At 32.3% G+C, this 12,137-nt stretch overlaps 3 protein-coding genes across 3 annotated transcripts; 1 reads left to right on the top strand and 2 right to left on the bottom strand.

The window, feature by feature from the left end:
• Nucleotides 1-261: 261 nt before the first annotated feature.
• LOC119663219 (histone H1-like) lies at nucleotides 262-1,012 on the bottom strand. Its single transcript, XM_038072878.1, has one exon. The coding sequence runs from the start codon at nucleotides 955-957 to the stop codon at nucleotides 277-279; it is 681 nt and encodes a 226-aa protein (XP_037928806.1). The 5' UTR covers nucleotides 958-1,012; the 3' UTR covers nucleotides 262-276.
• Nucleotides 1,013-4,077: 3,065 nt separating this feature from the next.
• On the bottom strand, nucleotides 4,078-4,522 carry LOC119663220 (histone H2A). Its single transcript, XM_038072879.1, has one exon. The coding sequence runs from the start codon at nucleotides 4,471-4,473 to the stop codon at nucleotides 4,099-4,101; it is 375 nt and encodes a 124-aa protein (XP_037928807.1). The 5' UTR covers nucleotides 4,474-4,522; the 3' UTR covers nucleotides 4,078-4,098.
• Nucleotides 4,523-9,393: 4,871 nt separating this feature from the next.
• LOC119663221 (histone H2A-beta, sperm-like) lies at nucleotides 9,394-9,819 on the top strand. The gene has a single exon (XM_038072880.1). It carries the CDS (start codon nucleotides 9,430-9,432, stop codon nucleotides 9,817-9,819), a length of 390 nt encoding a protein of 129 aa, XP_037928808.1. The 5' UTR covers nucleotides 9,394-9,429.
• The last annotated feature ends 2,318 nt before the right edge of the window (nucleotides 9,820-12,137 follow it).

The raw sequence follows: 12,137 nt of genomic DNA, 5'->3' as shown, positions 1-12,137 counted from the left end.
TGTTTATTCCGTTTGTGCATCAGTGGACACTACCCAAGCACATGGTATACAGTTTCTCTCTTCTCTACAGTATCTGCAGTCTGAGTTGGATTGAATTCCTAACTTCGATAGGTGATTATTCAATCTTTAGTGACCGGTCATTAATAAACGCAATAGGTATACCATATACTAAAACATTTTATAAAATAAATAAATAAATAATGAATCTTCTTTTTACACATATTTTGTAGCCCTAAAAAGGGCTGTTTTGATGAATTTAAAGTTTGATTTTTAAAATTATTTTTTTGCAGCAGTTTTCTTGACTGATGTTTTTTTAACGGCAGTTTTTTTAGGTTTTGCGGCCGCTTTAGCTTTTGTAGAAGTAGACTTTGGTTTAGCTGGCTTAGCCTTAACAGATCCAATCTTTTTAACACTTTTAACTTTAGCTTTTTCAGTTTTTTTCTTTTCAACACTCTTCTTAGCTGCCGCAGATTTCTTAGGTTTTTTCTCTCCAGATACCTTTGCCTTTGACTTTTTAGTACCTGCAGATGATGCAGTAACCTTCTTCTTCGTAACACCTGATGGCACCTTCTTTTTCTTACCCTCGACAGACGATTTAGGAGACTTAGCAGCAGCAGCTGATAATTTAAATGAACCAGATGCACCTTTTCCTTTTGTTTGTATCAATTTGCCATTAGCTACAGCAGTTTTCAAATATTTTTTAATAAATGGAGCCAATTTCTGGGCATCACATTTATATGTGGCACTTATATACTTTTTAATTGCCAACAATGAAGATCCGCTGCGTTCCTTCAAGTTCTTGATAGATGCATCAACCATTTGTTGTGTTGATGGATGAGATGGAGCTGCAGAAGGTTTTTTTACTTTTGTTGCCTTTTTAACAGCAACTTTCTTTTCAGGAACGGCAGTTATCTCCTTTGGAGAATCTGTATTTGCAACGGCAACAGCTTCAGACATATTTGCTTTTTAATATTCCGTAATATTCTTACTTATGAATATTTTTTCGCATTTTTATGGTAGCTTAGCTCACTTTGTACGAAGCGCCGAGAAGAGCGCATTTATAAAAATTTTTCATTAATACATATTTCTACTGAGTTTGAAAAAATTTTTCAACATTTATTATTAATTTTAAATAGACCAAGTAAATTAAACACAATTATTTAAATCAAATTAAGTAAAGAAGATATTGAATATTTTATTACATTCATTTTTATACTAATTATAATTATATAAAATATATAAAAATTGGTTTAAACTTTAAATTTTGTAAATCTATAGTTGAACTTGTTAATAAATTAGAATATTTTAAAGTTATCTTTTGTATAATTTATATATTAAATTATTTATTAAATAGTTTATTCAATTCTCTGTTAAATTATATATATGGTTTTATATATTTCATATATTTATAAATGCAAATTTAATAAAACACGAGATGCATAAAAACGTCAGTTTTAACATTTTGAATGCTTATGTTTTATCCTATTTTGAAATATTAACTCAATTTATATAAAAGTTTAAAATTTTAAAGCACTAATAGAAATAATTATAAATAAATATATTGTATTTTAATTAGAATATAAGATTATCACTTTTAATTATATCAAATAGTGTCTATTTGAGATTAGATATCCATCCATAATGTTAACATGTTACATTGAATTCGTTTACTTTAAAATATGTTTTAAGATTTTCTATACGTATTATTTTTAAAATTTTATTACAAGTTTTAAATAATTTTTAATCATGTGAAAAATTATTATATATAAACGTTATTAATAACATATCAGCAATTAAATTTATAGTTTTCAATATCATTCGAATATAACAACTGTACGTATCCTACTTAATAGAATTCATAAAAAAAAATTATATCTACATACATGATTAAAAATATATAAGAATGAAATCATTTTACTTTTTCTTTTATAATTATAATTTAATCATTTAACTTTGACTATTATAAGTATTTTATTAAATATGTATATTTAAAAAAAATGTTCTTTTTATTACTTTATAATTAAAATAAAATTAAAATTAGATGTGCGTATTCTAACATTTTTATAAGGAGTGATATACGACATAAAATGTTAAAATTTAAGATGAATTTTTTTATAAACTAACATGGATATGGATAACATTTAAATAGATACTGAAGTATATATATAAACTTGCGGCTGCAATCTTCCATAGTCATTCCTAAGAGCTAGTTTTAGTAGGTTCAAGACTCACACAGTGGCTTCGGATGTTTTCCATCTACTGCCATAAATCTTTTATAAAATATAGAATATTTTATAAAACTAATTCAGATACAAATTTTAAAAACTCTACCTTTAAATAATTTATCTATAATAATAAATATTACAATACCAAAATATTGAAATAGTAACTATGATAATAATAGTAAACATTTAGGCCGTGTGCGAGTTCGAGTATATTTAGGGGAAATAGTCAATTATGTCGGTATGGCAGCGATTGTTGGTACATACCAGAATTTCTAATGAGATAAATTAGGTGTTACCATTTTGAAAATTTTATAAGATGTTTAGTAAATAAATAAATAAATTTTAAAACTTTTAAAAGAAAAATAATTATTTTTTATATGTTTCCTTCTTTATATTATGAATATTAATGTTTTTTAATAATTGTATCACATTTATTTAATAATAAATACAAATATTTGGCACAAAATTATTAGTTTCTTGATTTCAAAAAGGTAATTATGAAACTTTATGCTATTGACCTGGCAACGTTATTTGTTTTGTACATTTTTATTAGTAACAAATATAATATTAATATTATTGTAACTTAGATTATACTACCTGCGAAGATTTATGTATCTATTTACTGATACGCGAATCTATGATAAATATTAAAAAATTCTTAATAATATAAAGGGTTAGGCGATTGAAGTGTTACAAATTACACAGAGATATGTTTGTCAAACTGATATTGCCAACTACGTCAAATTCATATGAATGACAGCTATTTATATTGTTTACAAATTACCACAAGCATTTGCGTCTAAGTTTTATAGAACTAATATTATTCGAAATGGAATTAAAAAATAAGTGTGATTGCATTATATTTGGTTGGAAAATTACAACTAGCTATTGTGCTTGAGCTCAAATATCTCAATGTGAATAAAATGTTTGTGTATCGTACCTTAAATCGTTATAATAGCTCAGGCAGAGTCACCAAATGCTATAGTGGTGGACGAAAAAAAAACAGCAACATTGCCTAAAATGGTTCGGAAAGTGAAGGCTCGACTTAAACGAAATCCATGTCGTAGTACTAATCAAATGGCCAAAGAACCGATAATATCTGAACGAAGCATCTGACGCATTTTCCAAAATAAGCTCAAGGTAAAGCTTTAAAAGTTCCAAGGCACAAGATCTTGCACCAAAGCAACAAAAAGTTAAACTCGAATGAGCAAAGGAGTTGTTACGCTGGGCCAATTTGGAGAGCAAGTTGAGAACTAAAAAATAAGCCAGTTTCGATACGCTGAAGAAAGCTTTTATTCAGGAATAGGCCAAAATACTGGAAGATCACAGCCATAGTCAAGACAAAAGGTGGCCACATCAAGCTAGAGTGAATGGATTGTGAAATTTTAATTATTTTCACAAATTTTTGTAATTTGAATCAATAAAAAAACCTGATTTCTAGGAAGTCAATTGGAACGCATACACACTCGTATGTATAAAAACTGGTTAATACCTGCTGCCCAAAAACAAAAAAAAAATTATTACTATGTAGCAAAACGCAGTCTTAAGTTATACACTAACAATGCTATGTATTTTATCTGTTATGTAGGCTGATTTACAATTTTCGAAGATTTCGAATTCATGAAGGTCTTCCAGGAATGTAACGGAACAGAAGGGCGAGGCAAGAAATGATTGATTGTTAAGTGTTTTAAAGTATGGCTTGTGTAAGTTAGTAGGGTAGGTATGATAGTATGTACAATATTTATATCAATTGATTTAATGAAATACATTTTCTTTAATAAAATAAATTTTGTCGTCCTGAAAAGGACGGATTAATTGATAGTTAATTCTCCACGTATATGTATTCGTATTTTAATAAATAAAATAAAATAATTTAAGCCTTCTTTTCTGTTTTCTTTGGCAAAAGTACAGCCTGAATGTTTGGTAGTACACCACCTTGTGCAATTGTAACACCAGACAATAATTTGTTCAATTCTTCATCATTACGTATGGCCAACTGTAAATGACGAGGAATGATTCTTGTCTTCTTATTATCGCGTGCTGCATTGCCAGCCAATTCAAGAACTTCAGCAGCCAAATATTCCATAACGGCAGCTAAGTAGACTGGAGCACCTGCACCAACGCGTTCAGCATAATTGCCTTTACGCAATAATCGATGAATACGACCAACTGGAAATTGTAATCCAGCACGATTTGATCGTGACTTTGCCTTGCCTTTAACTTTACCACCTTTACCACGACCAGACATAGTTGAGTTGAGTTTCTAGTAGTTGAGATTTATAAAAATTGGATCTATTTTTTTTTAATGTTGTTGTTGAAAATTGAGTTCGAGTCGGTAAAAGTTAATACCTTGACTCAATTATAGTGGTAGACATTTCTAGATTATGTCCACTGGGTAAATGACGAGTGCTCAATTAATTTTATTGTTTAGTTTAGTTAATAATGGTACGGATGTCCGCGTATCTTCCTGTAGTGTGAATAGGTTGTTGGTGTAGATTTTGCAATAAAGTGTTGTCATGTGCATCTATTGATTTGAATAATTTGAGAGCCCTGTCTTTAATGTATAGTTTGATAGGTGTGATTTTTAGATCCCTTTGAATATCGACATTTCTTATGTACCAGGGAATGTTAAATATTTTTTTAATGGCTATATTTTGACATGTTTGAAGTTTGTTGAAGTTAGTTTTTGAAGTTTTGGAGAAAGCAATGAAGCCATATGATAGCGCCGGACGCATTATCTGGGTATAAAGCAACTTTTTATTTTTGATACTTAGAGCCTTGTTTTTGTAGAGCGGTCGTAAATGGTTTAGCATTGTGTTGATTTTATTTCTTAGATTGTATATGTGCGTGCTCCATTGGAATTTCTTGTCAAATGTAATCCCCAGGTATTTGATGTGGTCTTCCCAGTCTATATCGGTGTCATTTACTTTTAATTTTGGTGGATATTGCCACCGTTTTCTGGTTATGAAAATTGCCTTCGTTTTATCGTTATTAATTTTAATTTTCCATTTTTGGAAGTAAGAAGTGACACAGTCAACATGTTCCTGTAATGTGTTACTGACGTTTAAAGTATTTTTATCAGCATAGAATATACAGGTATCATCTGCATATAGGGCTAGTTTAGATGGTTCTAGCTTTGGAATGTCGGAAGTGAAGAGATTGTATAGGGCTGGAGACAATGGAGAGCCTTGAGGCACCCCTGCTTCAATAAATCTGGGGGTTGATAGATGATTATTGATTTTGACTCTGAATTGTCTTTTATGCATGAAGCTACCAATGATTTTGATGATGTTGAGAGGTAGATTTAGGTCGTACATTTTAGAGATGAGGCCATCGTGCCAAACTTTATCAAACGCTTTCTCAACATCAAATATTATCATGCCCGTCGATTTATTTTCTCTAAGTGCAGATTGGATGTATTGTGTCACTCTTGCCAGTTGTAGATCGGTCGAATGGTTGGCTTTGAAGCCGAATTGTTCGTCCGGTATAAGTTTTAGGCGATTTGTTTCGGTCTGCAGTCTATTTAGAATGACTCTTTCAGCTAGTTTCCCCATAACTGGAAGTAGGCTGATAGGTCGCCAGTTTTGCGGGAATGTGTGGTTCTTGTTGGGTTTCGGGAGCACAATTACTAATGCTTCTTTCCATTTATCTGGAAATTTACCTAACTGTAGCATGGCATTGATTATATTATTAATTATGATGATTGATGCTACAGGCAGATTTTTGATACAGCGGTTACTAATTTTATCAGCACCTGGAGCCGATTTTGTTTTGATAGAGTAGATAATGGCTTGCAGTTCTTCGACGCTGCACGGCGAGATAGGTGAATCAGGGATTCTGCTCAAAATGGCTTCCGCTCTTTCTCCAATTAATTCTTCTTCGTCTACATCATCAGAAATGTCATGGTTATCTAAGAATTGTGACTCGAGGGAGTTTGCAAATTCTTCGGCTTTATCCTCATCAGCGAATTTGAGCCCATTGGGACCGTGTATTGGTGGAATTTGAATCTTGTTTTTCAGTCTGAAATATTTGCTGATATTCCAGAAGGCTTTATCACCAGTTTCGAAGCTCATTAGAAATTCGTTCCATTTGTGGTTTTTGAATTCGCGAACCAATTTTCTTATGACATTGGTTTGAAGGTTTGCTGCTCTCTTCAGTGCGGGGTCGTTTGTTCGAAGGGCCCTTTTTCGTAGTCTATTTTTGTTTTTAATTAGGTTTCTAATGAACCTTGGGAGTATAAAATAGTTCTTGGCGCTGATGGATTTTATGGATGAGTTATTGGAGATTGAGTCTTGGATTTTTGAAGTGACTATTTCTATGGTGTTATTAAGGTCTTCTATTGAGTTTATGGGGCTATTGAGGGAATAGTTTTCCATTTCATGACGGAATTGAGTCCAGTTTGTCATCGTTATCACTGGGGGTGGAGATTCGAAAAACATGTTTTCAATAAAGAACAGAACCGGCTTATGATCTGAGTTTAACTCCTCCAGTACTTCGATATGACAATTAGCATCCAAAGATCTTGAAATACCGATGTCAAGTATTCGGGAGGCCCCGTGGCAAAAGTGTGTAGGCTCTGTTGGGCAATGTAATGTTAGTGCCTGTTCTGTGATTAAATTATCTATCTCTCTTCCTGCTCTGTTTGTGCTTCTTTCTCCCCAATCTCTATTGTAAGCGTTGAGGTCGCCCGCAACAAACGTGGGTTCGTCCACATCTAGTAATGAGGATAGATCATTTAGGTACGTGCTGTTGGTTGGTGCTTTATAAACAGAAGATAATTTTAATTGAAAGTTATCTGAGATTATCTTGATAGTGGTAGCTTCAAGAGAGTTTAGATTATTGGTGATGAGATGATGATTGATCGAGTTTTTAATGATTATAGCGGTGCCTCCACCTTGCCTATTTGTTCTGTCCTCCCTGTATGTTATATAATTAGGGATTTTAAATCTGATCCCTGGTTTTAAAAACGTTTCTTGGACCAGGAGAACGTCGATCTTGTGTTCGTGAAGGAAGTGAATTACTTCATCTTTTTGGTTAAAGATGGAATTGGCGTTCCAAGAAACTATTTTAAGATTGAGTGTTGTACTTGTCATTAGTTGGAATTTGGCATTATATGGTGAACCATATACTGGATCATGTTTTGCATCATATAATTGAATTGTTCTTGCATATTAGCAAAAAATTTCTCGAATTGAGCAGCTGGGAGAATAGGGTTTGAAGTTTTTTGTTGTGAAGAAACTTTGGGCTTGGCAATGCTTGCGTATGAAGCCGCAGGTGTCACCTTTGTGTTTATATTGTTGGGCAGGTGGACTTGTTCCTTGATTGTGATCTTCTTGGAGAAGTTGCGAGGATTTTGAGGACAACCCCCATAGCTGGCTGGATGGTCTCCTTTACAGTTAACGCATTTTGGCGTGGCCTCTTTAGGTTTTTTGCATTGTGAATGATGGTGCGAGCTATCGCATTTGACGCACTTGGGGATAGCTTTGCAATTGGTCGCCACATGACCGAATTGCTGACAATTGTGGCATTGAGGAGGGCCCTTCAGCGGGCGCTGAGCTTCAATAGTAACTCTCAAGTGGCAGATGGCACTGAGGTTAAAAATGTTTGATTGATCCTTTGGCAAACGTATTTTTATGAGTTTATTATTATTTTGCCTGGTTCGTAGATAGTGGCATTCCAGGATATTGTATCCTTGGAGTTCCAAATCTTCTTGGATCTCTGACGGACTTAATCCTTCTAGGCCCTTTATAATTATATTTAAATTTTTTTCTTCAGAGAGGAAATGCGTGTGGTATTGTGTATGGTTATTGTTGAAAAATCGTGTCATGTTTCTATGGTCCTCAATGGTCTCGGGAGTGATTTGAATGCCCAGATAGACTGATTTGGCTTCTGAGTATTTAATTTTACGAACTTCAAGTTCCTTACGGATTGTGTTCCATTTGTTGGATTCACGTAAGGTGATTGGTACTACTTTTGGGATTTTCTTGTCAACCGTCTTACCTGCATCATTTTGAAGCTGTTCATCTTGCTGAGATTTCGGATGCTGTTGTTGATGTATGACTTGATCGTTCGACTGCTGAATAGTCTGTTGATGCTGCTGATGATATTGTTGTTGTGACTGTTTGGGTTGCTGCTGTTGAATTGCGACTTGTTGTTGTTGTTTTAGTTGTTTAATTTGGCGTTTGGATTTTACGTCAATATAACCATCATTAAAATCTTGGTCGCACTCCGAGTCTGGAGAGCTGGAGCCCTCCGGGGGGAGAACTATCTCCTCGTCGTTAGCTGGGGAGGCAATTTCCATTTCATCCTCACTTGGGCCTGCTGAAACGCGAGGGGAACTAGGAAGGGATGGCGGAGACACCTTTTTCCTTTTATTAGAACGGGCGAGCTTGGCCACTAATGTAGCGCTTTGGGCGCTTAGCTGGTTCTCCAATTTGGAACACCGCTCTTGAAGTGTTTGAAATTGTTGAAGCAGTTTTGAGTAATTCTCCTGTAGAAGCTCATTAAACTTTTTTAGTTCAATGAATTCCTCAGTGCTGACTGGATTTGGAGTGCAATGATCTTGGGAAATGCTTGGGGGCACTGGAATAACTTCATTATTTGCCATTTCCATCAAATTGCTAATTACAGATGTGCCTTTCAAACTGTCAATGCACAGTTTAAAAAACACTGAACAGTTTGAAACTCACTGAACAGTTTGACAGTCACTGGAAAATCGATTTTGCACCAACAGTTTGAAAGTCACAAGTGACTCTCAAACTGTTACTTGACCAAGTGATAGTCAAACTGTAGTATTGGTGGTATTTTATACCAAGTATTTGGAACTTGAGTGCTTGAATACTTGAGTCTAAAGTACTTGAGAGCTTGAGTGCTTGAGCACTTGAGACTTGAGTACTTGGGTATTTGAATTCTTGAAAAGTTGCGCTAATGTAACTTCAAATAGTTGAGTTGAGTTTCTAGTAGTTGAGATTTACAAAAATTGGATCTATTTTTCTTTCAATCTTCAATCGTCCAATCGTCCAATCGTCGAATTCGGCCAGTTTCCGTTTCAATATAAACATTTTTCAAACGAAAGTTTAAAGCAATTTTTTATTTTAAATTGCGTTTAGAAAAAGTATATGAGATAATTTGTCGGCGCCATTAAAAAAAAAAAAAAATAGATCCAATTTTTATAAATCTCAACTACTAGAAACTCAACTCAACTATGTCTGGTCGTGGTAAAGGTGGTAAAGTTAAAGGCAAGGCAAAGTCACGATCAAATCGTGCTGGATTACAATTTCCAGTTGGTCGTATTCATCGATTATTGCGTAAAGGCAATTATGCTGAACGCGTTGGTGCAGGTGCTCCAGTCTACTTAGCTGCCGTTATGGAATATTTGGCTGCTGAAGTTCTTGAATTGGCTGGCAATGCAGCACGCGATAATAAGAAGACAAGAATCATTCCTCGTCATTTACAGTTGGCCATACGTAATGATGAAGAATTGAACAAATTATTGTCTGGTGTTACAATTGCACAAGGTGGTGTACTACCAAACATTCAGGTAGCAGGTATTAACCAGTTTTTATACATACGAGTGTGTATGCGTTCCAATTGACTTCCTAGAAATCAGGTTCGCTGTGCCACTATTTTTTAAGAATGCAAGTTTATTATTCAGGGTTAGATAATTGAAGTGTTACCTATTCAAGCGATCACATTATTTTTTTATTGATTCAAATTACAAAAATTTGTGAAAATAATTAAAATTTCACAATCCATTCACTCTAGCTTGATGTGGCCACCTTTTGTCTTGACTATGGCTGTGATCTTCCAGTATTTTGGCCTATTCCTGAATAAAAGCTTTCTTCAGCGTATCGAAACTGGCTTATTTTTTAGTTCTCAACTTGCTCTCCAAATTGGCCCAGCGTAACAACTCCTTTGCTCATTCGAGTCTAACTTTTTGTTGCTTTGGTGCAAGATCTTGTGCCTTGGAACTTTTAAAGCTTTACCTTGAGCTTATTTTGGAAAATGCGTCAGATGCTTCGTTCAGATATTATCGGTTCTTTGGCCATTTGATTAGTACTACGACGTGGATTTCGTTTAAGTCGAGCCTTCACTTTCCGAACCATTTTAGGCAATGTTGCTGTTTTTTTTTCGTCCACCACTATAGCATTTGGTGACTCTGCCTGAGCTATTATAACGATTTAAGGTACGATACACAAACATTTTATTCACATTGAGATATTTGAGCTCAAGCACAATAGCTAGTTGTAATTTTCCAACCAAATATAATGCAATCACACTTATTTTTTAATTCCATTTCGAATAATATTAGTTCTATAAAACTTAGACGCAAATGCTTGTGGTAACTTGTAAACAATATAAATAGCTGTCATTCATATGAATTTGACGTAGTTGGCAATATCAGTTTGACAAACATATCGCTGTGTAATTTGTAACACTTCAATCGCCTAACCCTATATATTATTAAGAATCTTTTAATATTTATCATAGATTCGCGTATCAATAAATAGATACATAAATCTTCGCAGGTAGTATAATCTAAGTTACAATAATATTAATATTATATTTGTTACTAATAAAAATGTACAAAACAAATAACGTTGACAGGCCAATAGCATAAAGTTTCATAATTACCTTTTTGAAACCAAGAACCTGATACAATTATTAAAAAACATTAATATTTATAATATAAAGAAGGAAACATATAAAAAATAATTATTTTTCTTTTAAAAGTTTTGAAATTTATTTATTTATTTACTAAACATCTTATAAAATTTTCACAATGGTAACACCTAATTTATCTCATTAGAAATTCTGGTATGTACCAACAATCGCTGCCATACCGACATAATTGACTATTTCCCCTAAATATACTCGAACTCGCACACGGCCTAAATGTTTACTATTATTATCATAGTTACTATTTCAATATTTTGGTATTGTAATATTTATTATTATAGATAAATTATTTAAAGGTAGAGTTTTTAAAATTTGTATCTGAATTAGTTTTATAAAATACTCTATATTTTATAAAAGATTTATGGCAGTAGATGGAAAACATCCAAAGCCACTGTGTGAGTCTTTAACCTACTAAAACTAGCTCTTAGGAATGACTATGGAAGATTGCAGCCGCAAGTTTATATATATAATTCAGTATCTATTTAAATGTTATCCATATCCATGTTAGTTTATAAAAAAATTCATCTTAAATTTTAACATTTTATGTCGTATATCACTCCTTATAAAAATGTTAGAATACGCACATTTAATTTTAATTTTATTTTAATTATAAAGTAATAAAAAGAACATTTTTTTTAAATATACATATTTAATAAAATACTTATAATAGTCAAAGTTAAATAATTAAATTATAATTATAAAAGAAAAAGTAAAATGATTTCATTCTTATATATTTTTAATCATGTATGTAGATATAATTTTTTTTTATGAATTCTATTAAGTAGGATACGTACAGTTGTTATTCGAATGATATTGAAAACTATAAATTTAATTGCTGATATGTTATTAATAACGTTTATATATAATAATTTTTCACATGATTAAAAATTATTTAAAACTTGTAATAAAATTTTAAAAATAATACGTATAGAAAATCTTAAAACATATCTTAAAGTAAACGAATTCAATGTAACATGTTAACATTATGGATGGATATCTAATCTCAAATAGACACTATTTGATATAATTAAAAGTGATAATCTTATATTCTAATTAAAATACAATATATTTATTTATAATTATTTCTATTAGTGCTTTGAAATTTTAAACTTTTATATAAATTGAGTTAATATTTCAAAATAGGATAAAACATAAGCATTCAAAATGTTAAAACTGACGTTTTTATGCATCTCGTGTTTTATTAAATTTGCATTTATAAATATATGAAATATA

The sequence above is a fragment of the Teleopsis dalmanni genome, unplaced genomic scaffold, assembly GCF_002237135.1.
Source record: "Teleopsis dalmanni isolate 2A unplaced genomic scaffold, ASM223713v2 unscaffolded_contig_0232, whole genome shotgun sequence".
Taxonomy (NCBI): Eukaryota; Metazoa; Arthropoda; class Insecta; order Diptera; family Diopsidae; genus Teleopsis; species Teleopsis dalmanni.
The sequence above is the reverse complement of the archived record's forward strand: the minus strand, read 5'-3'. Positions and strand labels throughout refer to the sequence as shown.

Coding starts and splice junctions, on each gene's coding strand:
- LOC119663219 (XM_038072878.1), bottom strand. CDS start 957: ATGTCTGAAGCTGTTGCCGTTGCAAATACAGATTCTCCAAAGGAGATA.
- LOC119663220 (XM_038072879.1), bottom strand. CDS start 4,473: ATGTCTGGTCGTGGTAAAGGTGGTAAAGTTAAAGGCAAGGCAAAGTCA.
- LOC119663221 (XM_038072880.1), top strand. CDS start 9,430: ATGTCTGGTCGTGGTAAAGGTGGTAAAGTTAAAGGCAAGGCAAAGTCA.